This window comes from Acomys russatus, chromosome 26 (assembly GCF_903995435.1).
Source record: "Acomys russatus chromosome 26, mAcoRus1.1, whole genome shotgun sequence".
Lineage (NCBI taxonomy): Eukaryota > Metazoa > Chordata > Mammalia > Rodentia > Muridae > Acomys > Acomys russatus.
Window position 1 is genome coordinate 35,518,323 of NC_067162.1, and position 15,470 is coordinate 35,533,792.

Sequence of the window (15,470 nt, forward strand, 5' to 3'; positions counted from 1 at the left end):
GAAAGCATGTGTGGAAGACAGAAGAGAAACAGTAGGGCATGTTGAGCAAGCTGATAGCTATGGTGCCTCCTGAATGCACAGAGAAAACTTTTATACACACTTTTTAATGTGCATATATTAGTCTAGTAAGCATAAAAATACAAATAAACCATGATTAGTAAAATGTTTCTCATAAATTCAAATTTCTTAGAATGATGTGTTACCGCTGTGATTTATCCAATCTTATTCATACAGTGTATGAAATAACTCATAAATCTGGTCATACCTTCCTTTCTGAACTGCTGCTTGGCATGATATCCCAAAACAGACGGATTGACCAGGAGGAACGACAGACCGTACCTTCAAAGGGATTGTCTACCCAACAGACCAGTCTCCCTCTTAAATCTATAAGTTGCTGGCTTCATCTTGTTTGCGAATCTGAAGAATAAGGTAGCCAAGAAGCTCAGCAGGGAGGGAGGGAGGTGGTGGTATGGGATGTGGAGTGCAGAGGGTCTCTACTGGCTCTGTCAGAGGCAATTGGGCTACAGCCATGTCTCTCCTGGCCTCCCTGAACCACCTTTTCCACTGTCATTTATTCAAGGAGGTGGTTGGTCCAAACACTTGCAGGCAGAGAGTGGGCAGCAAGGACTGGGGCCCAAATATCACCAACAGCAACCATATTATCATCAAAGACAAAACTGGCTTTAAAGCAAGTAGAGCTAAGAGCTCCATGTCTTTCATGGAGACAGGGTCTCACTATGTATCTCTGGCTGCCCTTGAACTCAGAGATCCATATGCCTCTGCCTCCCAAGTGCTGGAAATAAAGGCATTTTTCCACCACACCCAGTTAGTTAGGACTGTTTTCTAAAATGCAGTATTTTCCTTAGGTTTCCTCCTACCATTTGCTCAAATTTCTGTCAAGTCCAAACGTAATTCTGAATGAGGTAGGTAGTCTCTACTCAGGCCTTGGTCTTTGAGGTGCCTGTCAAGGCCTATGCCATGAAAGCTCGAGGCTCCCAGGCAGGGACAGTGCTGAGGGTGACGCCAGCCGCCGGAGAAGCTTCTCAGTTGGCTATTTTCTCGATCTCATCCAAATCATCTGTATCCAATCTCTCTATCTTCTTATCTGAAGGGAAAAAAAGATTGAAGACCACCATCAACATTCAATGGGCGTCACCTAGAGCAGCATGGCAGGCTGGGGGGCAGCTCCTTGGGGGGACAGTCATGATTCCTCTAGGCACAAGGCAGGCTTCCTGAGCCTGAGCAGCTGGCACCAGGGCTTGGTCTCTGAGCCCTGAATGTGCACTCCCTGACAACATCCAGATGGAGACAGAGCCTGCCCCAGGGACAAAGGAAACCTCCCCTCTCCCACATGCCCCCCTGAGAAGGGTTCCGGGCACAGCCAATTCAGGGACTCACTAAAATGCTCCTGGATCCTGTTGAGGATATTCATGCTGTGCTTGCTGTCAACCATGTTGACGGCCAGACCCCTCTTGCCAAAGCGGCCCGTGCGCCCAATGCGGTGCAGGTAGGTCTCGTTGTCTGGGTTCCCGTCCTTGTCCACAGGAAGGTCAAAATTGATGACGACAGACACTTGTTCAACATCAATACCTGCACAAAGGGGTTGGAGGAGGCAGGCAGGAGAGAGACAAAGGGGGCGACCATCAGCCACACACACCCACTTCCGCTGGAGACACGGCCTGCACAGGTCACACCAGGACGTGGGCACTAACTACAGAGGACTGTGGCCTAGGCTGAGGAACAGGACTCTACAAGGCAGACAGCAAGTGTCTGGAAGCTGAGCTTCTTGCTGCCCAGGGGAACCAGCCTCTCTAGGAAGGAATGCCCCTAAAATCCTCCCACCTCCGTGAGACCACGGACACAAGTACTTTTCTTGCTCACAGGGAGGGCCTGGGACCCTAAGCCTGGTGAACGGGGCCAGTCTCTGCTCACCCCGGGCACACACGTTGGTGGTCACCAGAACCTTCTCTTTGCCTTCTCGGAAGCGCTCAATCACAGCAGCCCTCTGTTCCACCATCATCTCTCCACTCAGCAGAGCCACCTGGTGGCCCTCTCTGGAGAGTTCTGCTGCCAGCCAGCTAGCTGTTTTGCGGGTCTGGGAAAGAAACCAAATATTTAAGAAATCTTAGCACCTAAAATGATTGTAGTGGATCTGGACTGTACCAGAAACTTACCAGCTACCCATTAGCATGCTAAACCTGCCAAGATGACAGAACAATAGCAAGCAAAATCTCACTTGGGAAACAATTTTACAAAGTTTCCAGTATAAAAATATACCTTGGTGTGGCGAAATGGCACAAAGATACTACCAAGCTTGATGCCCTGAGTTTGATTACAGAGACTCAGATGATGGACGAGAACAGACTCCCTAGGTTTACACAGTGGGATCTAGTTTTCCTCAGCTGGGCCCTGGAGATGACGGCCTCCCCCAGGGCCAATGACCGTCTACTCACTGACCCGCAGGGGCAGGCAGCCCTGCAGCAGCTACTCACGTGGCAGAAGATCATGGCTTGGGCGATGGTGATGGCCCCATACAGGTTGCACAGGGCCTGGAACTTCTCCTCTCTGTTATTGCAAAGGACATAATACTGTTTGATGGTGTCCAAAGTCTCCTCTTCGCGCTTCAGTTTGATGATGTTGGGGTCTGGGACCACCTTCTGGGCAAACTTCCACACCGAGTCTTCAAAGGTGGCAGAGAAAAGCAGCATCTGGCAGTTTCTGGGCAGCATCCTGCAAGTGGAGGCCCAGGCACTTTGCACGACTCCAGGACTTTGCCAGCAGGAACGCAAGCTCGGCCTCCCCGGCCTGGATGGGCTATAGCCCCAGCAGGCTGAGATGGGTACAGAGCATCCTGGGGAGGCAGGAGCAGGCCCAGCGTGGCACCGGGCTGGGTGGGGGTCTCTTCTCAACCCATGCTGGGAGCATGGTGAGAGCTGTGTGGAAATGGCCCATCAGGTACACACTGCTGCAGAGAGCAGAGCAAAGAACCCACAGGTGCAGGAGGAGGCCTGGGCTCAAGTTCCTCCTGGCTCTAGGTCCTACCTCTGGATGCGGATGCTCTGGTCTTGGTGGCCCTGAGTTGCTATCATCACGTCAGCCTCGTCCAGAACAAACACCTTGATCTTCTTGGGGTCAATGAACTTCAGCTTGGAGCACCAGTCCAGTACGGTCCCCGGGGTGCCGATGACAATCTGCTCACTGACCTTCTGGCCTCTTTCCACTGTGAAAAAGACATGTTTTCTTCAGGTATTCCAAGGCAAAGCCAGGTCTGTAAATGGTACCTTATACCTCCCTCCAAACTATCAGAACAAGTCAATTTCAGATTTCAAAACACATGGGGCCTGCCAAGATGCCTCACTGTACAAAGACTTTTTTTGTATTATTTTTTTTAAACCACGCCTGGCTCTCAAAGACTCTTTTCAGACCTGAAGAACTACGTTCAATTCTTGAGAAGCACATGGTAAAAGGAAAGAATTGCAGTCTCACTGCAATAAGCAAAACACACACCGGGCGTGGTGGTGCACACCTTTAATCCCAGCACTCGGGAGGCAGAGACTGGTGGATTGCAGTGAGTTTAAGGCCAGCCTGGGCCACAAAGTGAGTCCACGATAGCCAAGGCTACACAGAGAAACCTTGTGTCGAAAAACAAAAAGAAAACACCCTTAAGCTTTGCTTCTTCAACTGTGAAGTAGAGCAACACGTGTTCAATACACTGTGGGCACAAAGGGTGCAAGTGTCTTTCTACTTCCTCCTAAAAACTTCAAAAAATGTTTTTTACTTTGGTTACAAATTCCATGACCTCTGTTTAGGCCTAATCACTTATACTCACATTTATTGCCTCGCACGGCATAAGCTAGCTTCAGTTCTGGATGAAACTTGCCCATCTGCTCAATCACTTTTCCTGTTTGAAGTGCCAGCTCGTATGTTGGGGACAGGCACAAGCACTGGCAGAGAAATCACAAAAGATGAGTTTGGTAATAGACAAGAGGGCTACGGCGCTAACTACTACCTCTTCATATTGGACAGGGGCCCTACTCCCCAAGCAGACTCACCTCTCACCAGCTGAACAAACGCCCTCAGAACAGAACCCTGCTCTCTTGGGAGCACATGTTCAGTTTTGGTGGAGGCCTTTAAAAACCACTGCTTAAAGCTGCTGTCCCCAAAAGCTTCCTATTCCCTCCCACCCCGTCAAGGCCTGGAGCCAAAGATTATGCTGCCAACATTAGCCTCATCACATGGCTGGCAAGAACAGCCCCAGGCTCCTAACACATACCTGAGGGTGTCTGTCTGCTGGCTCCACTCTGCTGAGCATGGCTAGGACAAAGGCAGCCGTTTTCCCAGTACCAGACTGAGACTGGGCAATCAGGTTCTGAGGGCTGCATTGACCAAGAACAGAAATAAAATTAACATTGGAGCAAGGTGTGGTGAGCCATGCTTTAAATCCCAGCACTTAGCAGGTGGACACAGGCACATCTCTGTGAATCTGAGAGTAGCCTGGTCTATAAAGCTGGTCTAGGACAGCCAAGGCTACACTTTTCAAGAAATCCTGTCTCAAAAAAAGAGAAAAAAACAAAACAAACAAACAAAAAACAAAAAGAAAAAGAAATGCTTTTATTCATTCATATATGTACGTCTGAATGTCTGTATCTAGGTACGCCATGTGTGTGCAAGTGAATGTTCACGGAGACCAGGAGAGGGAATGAGGTATCAGATCCCCTAGAGCTGGAGTCACAGAAATTGTGACCAGCCTGACATGGCAGTAGGAACCAAACCTGGCTCCTGTGCCAGAGCAGGAAGTGCTCTTATAGCCACTGAGGCAACTCTCCAGCCCTTTCAAAGATTTATCATTATGTTTAGACATGTAGTGTTTTGGGGAGTGGAGATTTGCAAGCGTGAGGTCAGAGGACCTTTAGGAGTTGGTTCTGTCCTTTTACCATCTAGGGCCCAGGGACTCACCCACGCGTGCCAGATAGTGGAAAGTGCATGTAGCTGGGTTCACATTAACAAAATCCTAGTGTTAATGGCCCAAGTGTCCCAGAGAGATCAGGAATGCAGAGTAAGATCTGGGCCACAAAAGCCCCGATGCTGTTTTCCACTGAACTGTACCTTCAGCTCTTTCTGAACACTTTCTTCCCATCTGTACAGATGTTCAAGACACTGACACAGGTGGCACATCCTTCCTTTTCTCAGGGTTTTATTGCATAGTTGAGGAGGTTGGCTTCAAACTCAGGAACTATGATCTTACTTCTGCATACTGAGTTCATAATTAGGTCTAATGGGGGTTTTAGAAAGAAACCTTACAATCTATCCCACCTGAAGTCAGGTGTGGTGGTGCTGGCCTTTAATCCCAGCACTTGGGAGGAAAAAAAGCAGGAGGATCTTACTCTATAGAGTGAGTTCCGAGACAGCTAGGGATACACAGTGAAGCTCAATCTGGAAAAAACACAAAAGAAGTTGAGCTTAAAAAGTTCTACAAAATATGGGGGCTGGAGAGATGGCTCAGAGGTTAAGGGCACTGTCTGCTCTTCCAGAGTCCCGAGTTTAATTCCCAGCAACCACATGGTGGTTTACAACCATCTATAATGTGATCTGATGCTCTCTTCTGGCCTGTAGGTGTACATGCAGACAGACCACTGTATACATAATAATAAAGAAAATAAATCTTAAAAAAAAAAAAAAAAAGTTCTACAAAATGTAGTATCACTTATCTAGGCTTTAAAAACATGCAAACCAGGGCTGGAGAGATGGCTCAGAGGTTAAGGGCACTTGACTGCTCCTCCAGATGTCCTGAGTTCAATCCCAGCAACCACATGGTGGCTCGCAGCCATCTATGATGAGATCTGGTGCCCTCTTCTGGCCTGCAGATGTACATGCAGGTAGAACATTGTATGCATAATAATAAATAAATAAATCTTTTAAAAAAAAAAAAAAAAACATGCAAACTGGCTGGGCGGTGGTGACGCACCCCTTTAATCCCAGCACTCAGAAGGCAGAGGCAGGCAGATCTCTGCAAGCTCGAGGCCAGCCTGGTCTACAAAGCAAATCCAGGATAGCCAAGGCTATCATAAAGAAACCCTGTCTTGAAAAAACAAACAAAAGCCGGGCGTGGTGGTGCACCCCTTTAATCCCAGCACTCAGGAGGCAGAGGCAGGTGGATCGCTGTGAGTTTGAGGCCAGCCTGGTCTACAAAGAGAGTCCAGGACAGTCAAGGCTACACAGAGAAACCCTGTCTTGAAAAACCAAAAAACAAAACAAAAACAAACAAACAAAAACATGCAAGCTGTCTTTCACAGCGTTAGACACCTATGCACATAGGGAATGTATAAAGGCACCTAAGGAGATAACCCATCTCAGGATGGCAGCTGCTTCAAAGGGGGTAGGCAAGGGACGGGAAGCGAGAGTCTACAGGAGGTTCTACGTGCACTGGATTAATGCAGTATCTTACATGCTAAAGCTAGAGATAGTCCTGGCATCTTTCTGTATATGTTTTAAATTACTTTATGTGTATGGGTACATGTTTGTGTACCACTTGTATGCCTGGTGCCCTCTGAGGTCAGAAGAGGGCAACAGATCCTCTGGGACTAGAGTTATATACATGGTTGTGAACCACAATGTAGGTGCTGTGAATTGAATCTAGGTCCTCTGAAAGAGCAGCCAAGTGCTCTCAAGTGCTGAGCCATGTCTCCAGCCCCTAAAAATAGTTTTGAATCCATTTTTTTTTTTTTAAGAAGCAGAGATTAAACCTAGGTCATCAAGAATGCCAAGCAAGGGACAGGACTGTTAGCACATGCCTTTAACCATAGCACTCAGAGGCAGAGACAGGCAGATCTCTGAATTCAAGGCCATCCTGGCCTACAGAGCAAGTTCTAAGACAGCCAGGGCTACACAGAGAAACCCCATCTCAACCTGCCCTCCTCAAAAAAAATGAAATGTGTTCAAGTCCACGTGATTCTCCCTGTACTTTTGAGGTTCTTTTCCTTAGAAAGCAGGTTGTCCCAGACAGTCCCCCCACCCCCCACCCCGGAGCCATTCATGAAGCACTTAGTTAAACCAACCCTGAGAGGTACAGTGGGGTCTGTACTCACGGTTCAGCAAGCATCATGGGCAATGCATTCTCCTGGATCTTGGATGGTCGATTAAAGCCCATGGCATAGACTCCTTGGAGAAGCTGTGGTTTCCTGGGAGGAAAGGCAGAGGTGAGATGGGTATTGAGCAATTAAAATGTTTTTAGCTCTAAGAAGACATGATGCTTCCTATCTCAATCAAACTATTATTCTAAAGTTTATATTTACTTATTTATTCCCTACATATGTATGTGTGCTTGTGCCATGGTGTTCAGGTGAAGGTCAGGGGGCAACCTGCACAAGTCAGTGTTCTCCTTTCACCATGAAAGTCCTATGGACTCATGTTACCAGGCTTGGTGGCAAGTGTCTTTACCCAATGAACCAGCATACCAGCTCCAAACTATTTTTAAAAACGATTTATTTTTTTAATCTATACGTATGCATAGATGTGTGAGAATGCCCATGGAAGACAGAAAAGGGGATTGGATCCCTTGGAATCCCATGGGGTGAGGAGACCAAAACACCTAAAACCAAAGCATCACCTCAGCTACTATTATTCTGAGACTATTACACAGTCTCTTAGATAGACTAGAAGGGCCCACACTTTCAGCAGCCCCACCTATCTGCTCAGAGCTGGATGACAAGTGTTCCTTGGAAATAACAAAAAGCAGCCGGGCGTGGTGGTGCATGCCTTTAATCCCAGCACTCGGGAGGCAGAGGCAGGTGGATCGCTGTGAGTTCGAGGCCAGCCTGGTCTACAAAGCGAGTCCAGGACAGCCAAGGCTACATAGAGAAACCCTGTCTCGAAAAACCAAAAAAAAAAAAAAAAAAAAAAAAAGAAAAGAAAAAAAGGAAATAACAAAAAGTAGTATTTATTAATTCATAACATGAATTATAAAGGAAAACACTGCTTGCTCTACTGTTGCAATGTAGATTTCTTTAGGAAAATGGAATTTTCAGTTTTTGTAGTGTCCCAGGTAGCCAAGGCTATCCTTACTTATTCTGATCATCTTGCCTCAACTTTGAAAAAGTATTTTTAGAAGGGTGGTGGTGGCACGTACCTTTAATCCCAGCACTTGAAAGGCTGGGATTAAAGATGGATCTTTTTGAGTTCAAATGGATCTTTTGAGTTCAGATGGATCTTTTTGAGTTCAAAGCCAGCCTGATCTACAGAAAGAGTTCCAGGATAGCCAAGGCTACACAGAGAAGAACCTATAAAACAAAACAAACCAGCAAGCCCAAAACTAATTTTACTCTTGCAGATAAGGTCTTTTTATGTAGCTGTGGCTGTCCTGGAAGTTGATATACCCCACCCTGACTTATCTCTTGTGTGCATCACCACACTTAGGCAGTATTGCAGTACAGGGGACTGCACCTAGGGCTTCATGCAGGCATGCCTGGCAAGCACTATACCAACTGAGCTACATGCCCAGTCCTGGCAATAAGTTCTTAAGTAACTTTATAACCAGTATCAATTAAAATTACATTTCTATTGTATTTATAATAAATTCTCAACTACCTCTATATTCACCAAGTATTTAACACACAAAACTCTACTTATTTTTAATTTTTTGTTTGTTTTTTGAGACAGGCTTTCTCTGTGTAGCTTTTATTTATTTATTTCTCTGTTTAGCTTTTAGTTGTTCTGGACTCGCTTTGTAGACCAGGCTGGCCTCGAAATCATAGCAATCTGCTTGCCTCTGCCTCCCGAGTGCTGGGATTCAAGGCATCCATCACCATGCCAAGCTGGCCTTGAACTCACTATGTTATTGAGGGTAATCTTGAGTTCCTGATCACCTTACCTCTGCCTCTGTTGAGTGCTAACATCACAGTACAACCTGTTGTGCTCAGCTTTTCACAGAAAACTTAATAGCTGAACATAGTATCTCATACCTTATAGTTGCAATACTCAGAAGAGGACTGCCTTGAGCTGCATATTAGCCTGGGCTAGTGAGTTTCAGGTCAGCCTGAGCTACTAAATGAGACTTTATGTTTAAAAATAAAAGGGGGTGGAGAGGACAGCAATAGACTACCAGGATGGCTGTGAGTAACGGCACCTGCTACCAAGACTCATGACCTGAGTTTGATCTGTCAGATAGACCCCAGATGATAAAAAAGGACAGCTGACTCCCAGAACTTATCTCTAACCTTTGTCCAGGTGTGCAGATAAAATGAAAAAATTTATATGAAATAAAGTGAAAATATTAAACATCTGTAGTAAAAATAATTTTAAAGGGGCTGGGGAGATGGCTCAGAAAAGCACTGGGTACTCATCTAGAGGTCTTGAGTTCAATTCCCAGCAACCACATGTGGCTCGCAACCATCTGTAATGAGATCTGACACCCTTTTCTGTCATGCAAACGTATATGCAGATAGAATGCTCAAATACATAAATAAATAAATCTTTTTTAAAAAGCCAAGCCCAAGGGCTGGAGAGATGGCTCAGAGGTTAAGATCACTGTCTGCTCTTCCAGAGGTCCTGAGTTCAATTCCCAGCAACCACATGGTGGCTCATAACCATGTATGATGAGATCTGGTGCCCTTTTCTGGTGTGTAGTCACACATGCAGGCAGAATACTGTATAAAAAAATAAGTAAATCTTAAAAAAAAAAGAAAGAAAGAAAGAAAGAAAGACTGTGTAAAAGTAACTTTTAGGGGCTGGAACGATAGCTCAGTGGTTAAGAACACTGTCTGCTCTTCCAAAGGTCCTGAATTCAATTCCCAGCAACCACATGGTGCCTCACAACCATCTGTAATGAGATCTGGTGCCCTCTTCTGGCCTGCAGACAGAACATGGTGTACATAATAAATAATGTTAAATCATCATCATCATCATCATCATCATTATGCAAACTGGGCACGGTGGCACATGTCTGTGATCCTAGTGTTTGCAAAGAGGGTAAGGGAGTGATGGATTCCCAGCTTGCTGGCCAGCCAGTCTAGCCAACAGGTAAGCTGTGAGTTCAGTGAGAGGCCATATCAAAACATAATGTGGGAAATGAGAGCATGATACCCACATCAACCCCCAGCTCCAAGTGTGTACACGTGCATTCCCACGCACAGGTGCACACACAAAGAATGAGAGAACCCCAAACAGCAATCTAGGTTCCATCCACTTACTGTCCAACAACTAACTAAATAAGAGAAAACTTGCCTAAAAGGACAATTCAAGTTCCAAGTCATAGCTCAGCTTTGTAAGTGGAGGACTAGGCTGGCCAAGGCAGGAGGATCTCTGCAAGTTCCAGGCCAGCCAAGGCTACTTAGCTAGGTTCTTTCACAAATAAATAGCAACCCACGAGGAGCTGAATGGAGAGTGCAAGTCTTTCAAATGAATCAAAAACTCAGAGTGTGGCAGAACTAACTAACTCAGACTTAGGAAATAATAGAGCACATCAAATTGTCCTGATACAGCTGAAACAACTGGCTCCCACCTATAATCCTAGCACTTAGGAGGCTGAGGCAGGTGGATCACTTGAGTCCTAGAGTAACCTACACTGCCTCGTGCTACATAGTAAGACCTTAAAAAAAAAACAACAAAAAACAAAAAAGCAGAGGGTCAGAGAAGAAAGCTCATGGTTAAGAGTGTTGGCCGGACTTCGAGAAGACCTGGTTCTGTTTCCAGAACCCACATAGTGACTCACAGCCGTCTGTTATGACAATTCCAGGTCGGCTGCCTTAGGGTCTCTACTTGCACCAGGCACATACATGCGTGTAGACAAAAGGACTTACGCATAAAAACATCTAATTTTAAAAGTGCTTTTTTGTTAGGCAGTGGTGGCACATACCTTTAATCCCAGCACTCGAAAGCAAGAGGTAAGTGGATCTCTGTGAGGCCAGCCTGGTCTACAAAGAGAGTCCAGGACAATCAGGCCTAAAACAGAGAAACCCTGTCTCAAAACAAAAGCAAACCAACCAACCAAACCAAACCAAAAAGACTGATGGGAGGCCGGGCGTGGTAGCGCACACCTTTAATCCCAGCACTCGGGACGCAACCGTATCTTGAAAAACCAAAAAGACTGGTAGGAACATTTAACATGAATGGGGCTGCTGAGATAGGTGAGTTGGTCAAGTGCTGGCCACACAAGCATGGCTTTACACATCCAGCACCATGTAAAAGCGAGTAGTGGTACATGCCTGCAGTCCCATGGACAGTAGAGGGCAGAGACTGGAGGATCCCTGGGACGCCTAACAGAATGGACATACTCTGGGTTGAGAGCAATCTTTCCCCTCACACACACAATATCTGCCATATAAGCTCCATCCACTCTGCATTTATCAAGTGGTCAGTGTGGTAGTGTTGACTATAAACACAGTGCTACACAGCCCAGTCTCATTTCAAATTAAAAACAGGAAACCCCTTCTAAGAGCTGTTCATCGTATCATTAAGTGGTCTCTTCCCTCAAGGCTGGCCTTGTGGGTTGCACTGCACTCTAGGTACCAGGAACCCAGGCTCTTCAGACACTTTCTAAAAATGTTTGTAGGACTGGAGAGATGGCTCAGAGGTTAAGAGCACTGCCTGCTCTTCCACAGGCCCTGAGTTCAATTCCCAGCAACCATATGGTGGCTCACAACCACCTATAGTGAGATCTGGTGCCCTCTTCTGGAATGCAGGCATATATGAAGGTAAAACACTGTATACTTAAATAAATCTTTAAAAAAAAAAAAAAAATGTAAACCCTGTAGTCTTCCAAAGGGCTTACCTAATAAGACATGTTCCTGACATCCAGAAATCACCTGTCAGCCAATATTTTATTCAAAGTTCTAAGAGTATAAAAGAAAAAAAACCTTTCAGCCTCTACTCAGAAAATCACACGTATAGTCCCAGTTACCCAAGAGCCCAGGTGTCCAAGGCTAGCAACATAGTGAGATTCCACACATACTCTATAGCCCAGGCAGATCCTGAACTTCTGATCCCACTTAAAAGCAGCTAGATTATGGGCCTGTACCAACACCAGACCACTCCGAGCTCCAGTGTCCAAAGAAAAGAGTTATACTGGAAGAAAAAGAGTAGACAAGGGAGTGGTAGAAGACCATCAGTGGTAACCTTATTCATACAGTCTTATGTGTTCCAGGCAGGCTTCAAACATGCTGTGCAGCCTAGAATGACCTTGTGCCTGCACATTCTCCCAGATGCTGGGGTTATAGGCACACCACCTAATGCTTGCTTTGTGCAGTGCTAAGGATCAAGCACAGGACTTCCTATTTGTTGAGCAAACACTCTACCACTATGTAATCCCAACCATCCCACACTCACTTTTGAATTATGTAGATTATTACTTAAAGACATAAATATGATAAGTATGATTTACAAAAAAAAAATTCTTTTTTAAAATTTTTTCAAGAAAGGGTTTCTCTGTAACCTTGGCTGTCCTGGACTCACTCTGTAGACCAGGCTGGCCTAGAACTCACAGTGATTCACTTGCCTCTGCCTCCTGAGTGTTGGGATTAAAGGCATGAGCTGCCGCCACCACCACCCAGCTAATTTACAAAAACTTAAAGCCAAAAAAAAGTCCAGAGGAATCCAAAACACTGGGTCTGTTGTCTCTGAGTCAGGGTCTCTATGCCGTCCTGGCTACACTGAACTCAGAGATGTCCTGGTTCTGACTCCTGGGCTGGGAGTAAAGCATGTTTGGCCACGCCCAGTTCAGAGAGACTGGGAGAGACTGGGGAGCAGCTGTCAAAGCTAAACACTCACAGGCGAAGCTCTTCGAAAGACTTCACTGAGTAGAGCGGGGAGTTTGGGTCCCTCTGCAGCACTTCCACTTGGTTGGTGTTATCCACAAGATTGCTTCTGATCAGCTTGTTGAGCAAAGATTGAGCAGCTCTGTCCTCTGTGAAGAAAGCAGATTTTCTTCATCCACTGGGGCAAGCCCCACCCTTGAGAAAATACTTGTGTTCCTTCTCCCTGCACCAGACCCTGACAAACACTCAGAGTTGGAGAAAAGCCCACTCCCAGGCCCTTCCATCTTTAATGTACTGGAGTCTTACTTCTTTTTAACCTACAGGTCTCACGTGAACTGCAGTCCCCTCCTGCCACAGGGTCCTGAGTGCTTGGGTTCCTGTCCCTGAACTGCATCACCTATTTTTTGTTTTAAACCTCATTTGCCTTTAGCTTCTCAGAGAGCTGAGACCACAAGCACAGATGCTTCCTTTCTTCATCACCTTATTACCTATAGTGACAACCTTTTGCTTTTTGTTTTCCAGTGCTGGATATAGAACTGAGGGCCTAGCACCCATCAGACAAGTGCTCTGCCTCTGAGGTACATGTCTAGCCTGACACACCCCTTTAGCATGTGTGTGTGTGTAATGCATGTGTTTGTATGAGTACAAAGGTGCACATGAGTGTGGAGGGCAGAGGCTGAGAGCATGCGTCTTCCTCAACTGCTTCTTCACCCTATTTTTTGAGACAGGTCTCTCAATGAACCTGTAGCTCACCAATTGTTCAGACTGGCTGGGCAGAGAGCTCAGGATCCCCTGTCGTCACCACCCCACGCCTCCATCAGAGCTAGGCTTACAGATGCATGCTACTGCTCCTGGTCTCCGTGTGCTATAAACTGGGGTAAGACTCAGGTCATGCAATGGCAGAAGCACTTTACTGAATGAGCCATCTTCTCTGGCTTCAGGGACAGCACACTCTTGACTTCCTCCTCACTTACCTGTTCTTGTAAGTCAAGAGTGTCTCTAGCTCCAGGTGGATAAGCGCTGGCCACACTAAGTCTCTGGCAACAGAAAAGAATGGTTACCTTTTTCTTCATCCTCTGTTCTTTCTGCAGTGCTGCTGGCTTTGATAACACCTATATAAGAAAACAGCTGTCATCAGAAAGACAAACACTAAACCTAGAGGTTGGACAATGTAAGCACTAAAACTAACTAAACTGCACAAATCTGAACAGCTGGAATTTATGTTTAATGGATTTCATGTTTACAATGTATGTTAAGTGCATAAGAAAAACTTAAATTTGAACTTAGAATCACAAAAATATGTGATTTCTGACTTAGTTATCCTAAAATACAGCATAGCATTACACAGTGAACTCTAATCCCTATTTTTTACCTGTAAGACTAGAAACTCAGCCAGGTGCAATGGTGCACACCTGTAATCCCAGCACTTGGGGAGGCAGAGGCCGGTGGATCTCTGTGAGGTCAAGGCCAGCCTGGTCTACAAAGAGAGTCTAGGACAGCCAAGACTACACAGAGAAACCCTGTCTCAAAAAAACCAAAACAACCCTCCAAACAAGAATAACAACAAAAAAGACTAGAAGAGGGCATCAGATCACATTATAGATGGCTGTGAGCCACCAACACCAAGACCAGAGACACTTTTAAACGTCTGACTAGACATTTTGTGATGAGACTGTAGAGAAACAGATACTTTCAGGCTCTGTTAATAGAACTATGAAGTCGCAGAATACTTAGAGCCTTACATAGAAGTGAGTGTCTGTATTCCTAGGACTGGGGAAGCAAAAGCAAGCTCACTCAGAATTTGAGGCTAGCCTGGTCTATATATAAATTCCAGGTCAGTCAAGGCAATATATTAAAACGCAATTCCAAATAAAACAATCTTGGGGGCTGGAGAGATGGCTCAGAGGTTAAGAGCACTGGTTGTGCTTCCAAAAGTCCAGAGTTCAATTCCCTGCAACGACATTGTAGCTCACAACCATCTATAATGTGATCTGATGCCCTCTTCTGGCCTGTAGGCATACATGAAGGCACAATACTGTGTATAGAATAAATAAATAAATCTTAAAAAACAAAACAAAAAACCAATCTTAAAGAGGGTGCTTTGTGGCCGGGCGTGGTGGCGCACGCCTTTAATCCCAGTTCGAGACCACCCTGGTCTACAATGTGAGTCCAGGATGGCCAAGGCTACATAGAGAAACCCTGTCTCAAAAAACCAAAAAAAAAAAAAAGAGGGTGCTTTGTTTTGTTTTTGAGACAGGGTCTCATGTAGCCCAGGCTGGCCTGAAGTTTGCTGTGTAGCAGAGGATAGTACTGAACTTCGGATCTTCTTGCTTCAACTTCCGAGTGTTTAGATTACAAAGAGCATACCTGGTTTATGTGGCGCTAAGGAATAGATCTGGGTTCCTGCGTGCTATACAGCAGTCTACCACCTAAGTTATATCCTCACCCCTAATTTGAAAATATTTGTCAAAATTGTGAATCATTGGGTAAAGGAATTTGCTGCCAAACCTGATGGCCTGAGTTCAATCCCCAGGTCAGGTCACACCTGACAGGACAGACCTGCTGCAGTAAACTGAGGCACAAGCACAGGTGTAACAGGCACCCAGTCTGTAGTTAGCAATGACTCACCATTGGTATCTGTTTTGACTTTCTCTTCCTTGATCTGCAAACTGCTCATCTGAGTAAGAATAAAAGGAAACAGTAAACAAAAAAGCCAAGCAAGGA

At 45.7% G+C, this 15,470-nt stretch overlaps 1 protein-coding gene across 2 annotated transcripts in view; it reads right to left on the bottom strand.

Moving 5' to 3' along the window:
• Window positions 1–420: 420 nt before the first annotated feature.
• The window catches only part of Ddx19b (DEAD-box helicase 19B), a 48,283-nt gene continuing 33,233 nt past the window's right edge, over window positions 421–15,470 (bottom strand). Inside the window, exons 2-12 of one of the 2 annotated variants that reach the window (XM_051169088.1) lie at window positions 15,375–15,423; window positions 13,808–13,858; window positions 12,760–12,895; window positions 7,086–7,178; window positions 4,274–4,376; window positions 3,830–3,944; window positions 3,043–3,220; window positions 2,493–2,730; window positions 1,933–2,095; window positions 1,399–1,590; window positions 421–1,105 (exon numbers count right to left, since the gene is read on the bottom strand). In XM_051169088.1, the coding sequence (XP_051025045.1) occupies window positions 1,044–1,105; window positions 1,399–1,590; window positions 1,933–2,095; window positions 2,493–2,730; window positions 3,043–3,220; window positions 3,830–3,944; window positions 4,274–4,376; window positions 7,086–7,178; window positions 12,760–12,895; window positions 13,808–13,858; window positions 15,375–15,423 (1,380 nt within the window). In that variant the 3' untranslated portion in view covers window positions 421–1,043. The remainder of the gene's footprint in view (window positions 1,106–1,398; window positions 1,591–1,932; window positions 2,096–2,492; window positions 2,731–3,042; window positions 3,221–3,829; window positions 3,945–4,273; window positions 4,377–7,085; window positions 7,179–12,759; window positions 12,896–13,807; window positions 13,859–15,374; window positions 15,424–15,470) is intronic. The other variant, XM_051169086.1, reaches the window with a different exon arrangement.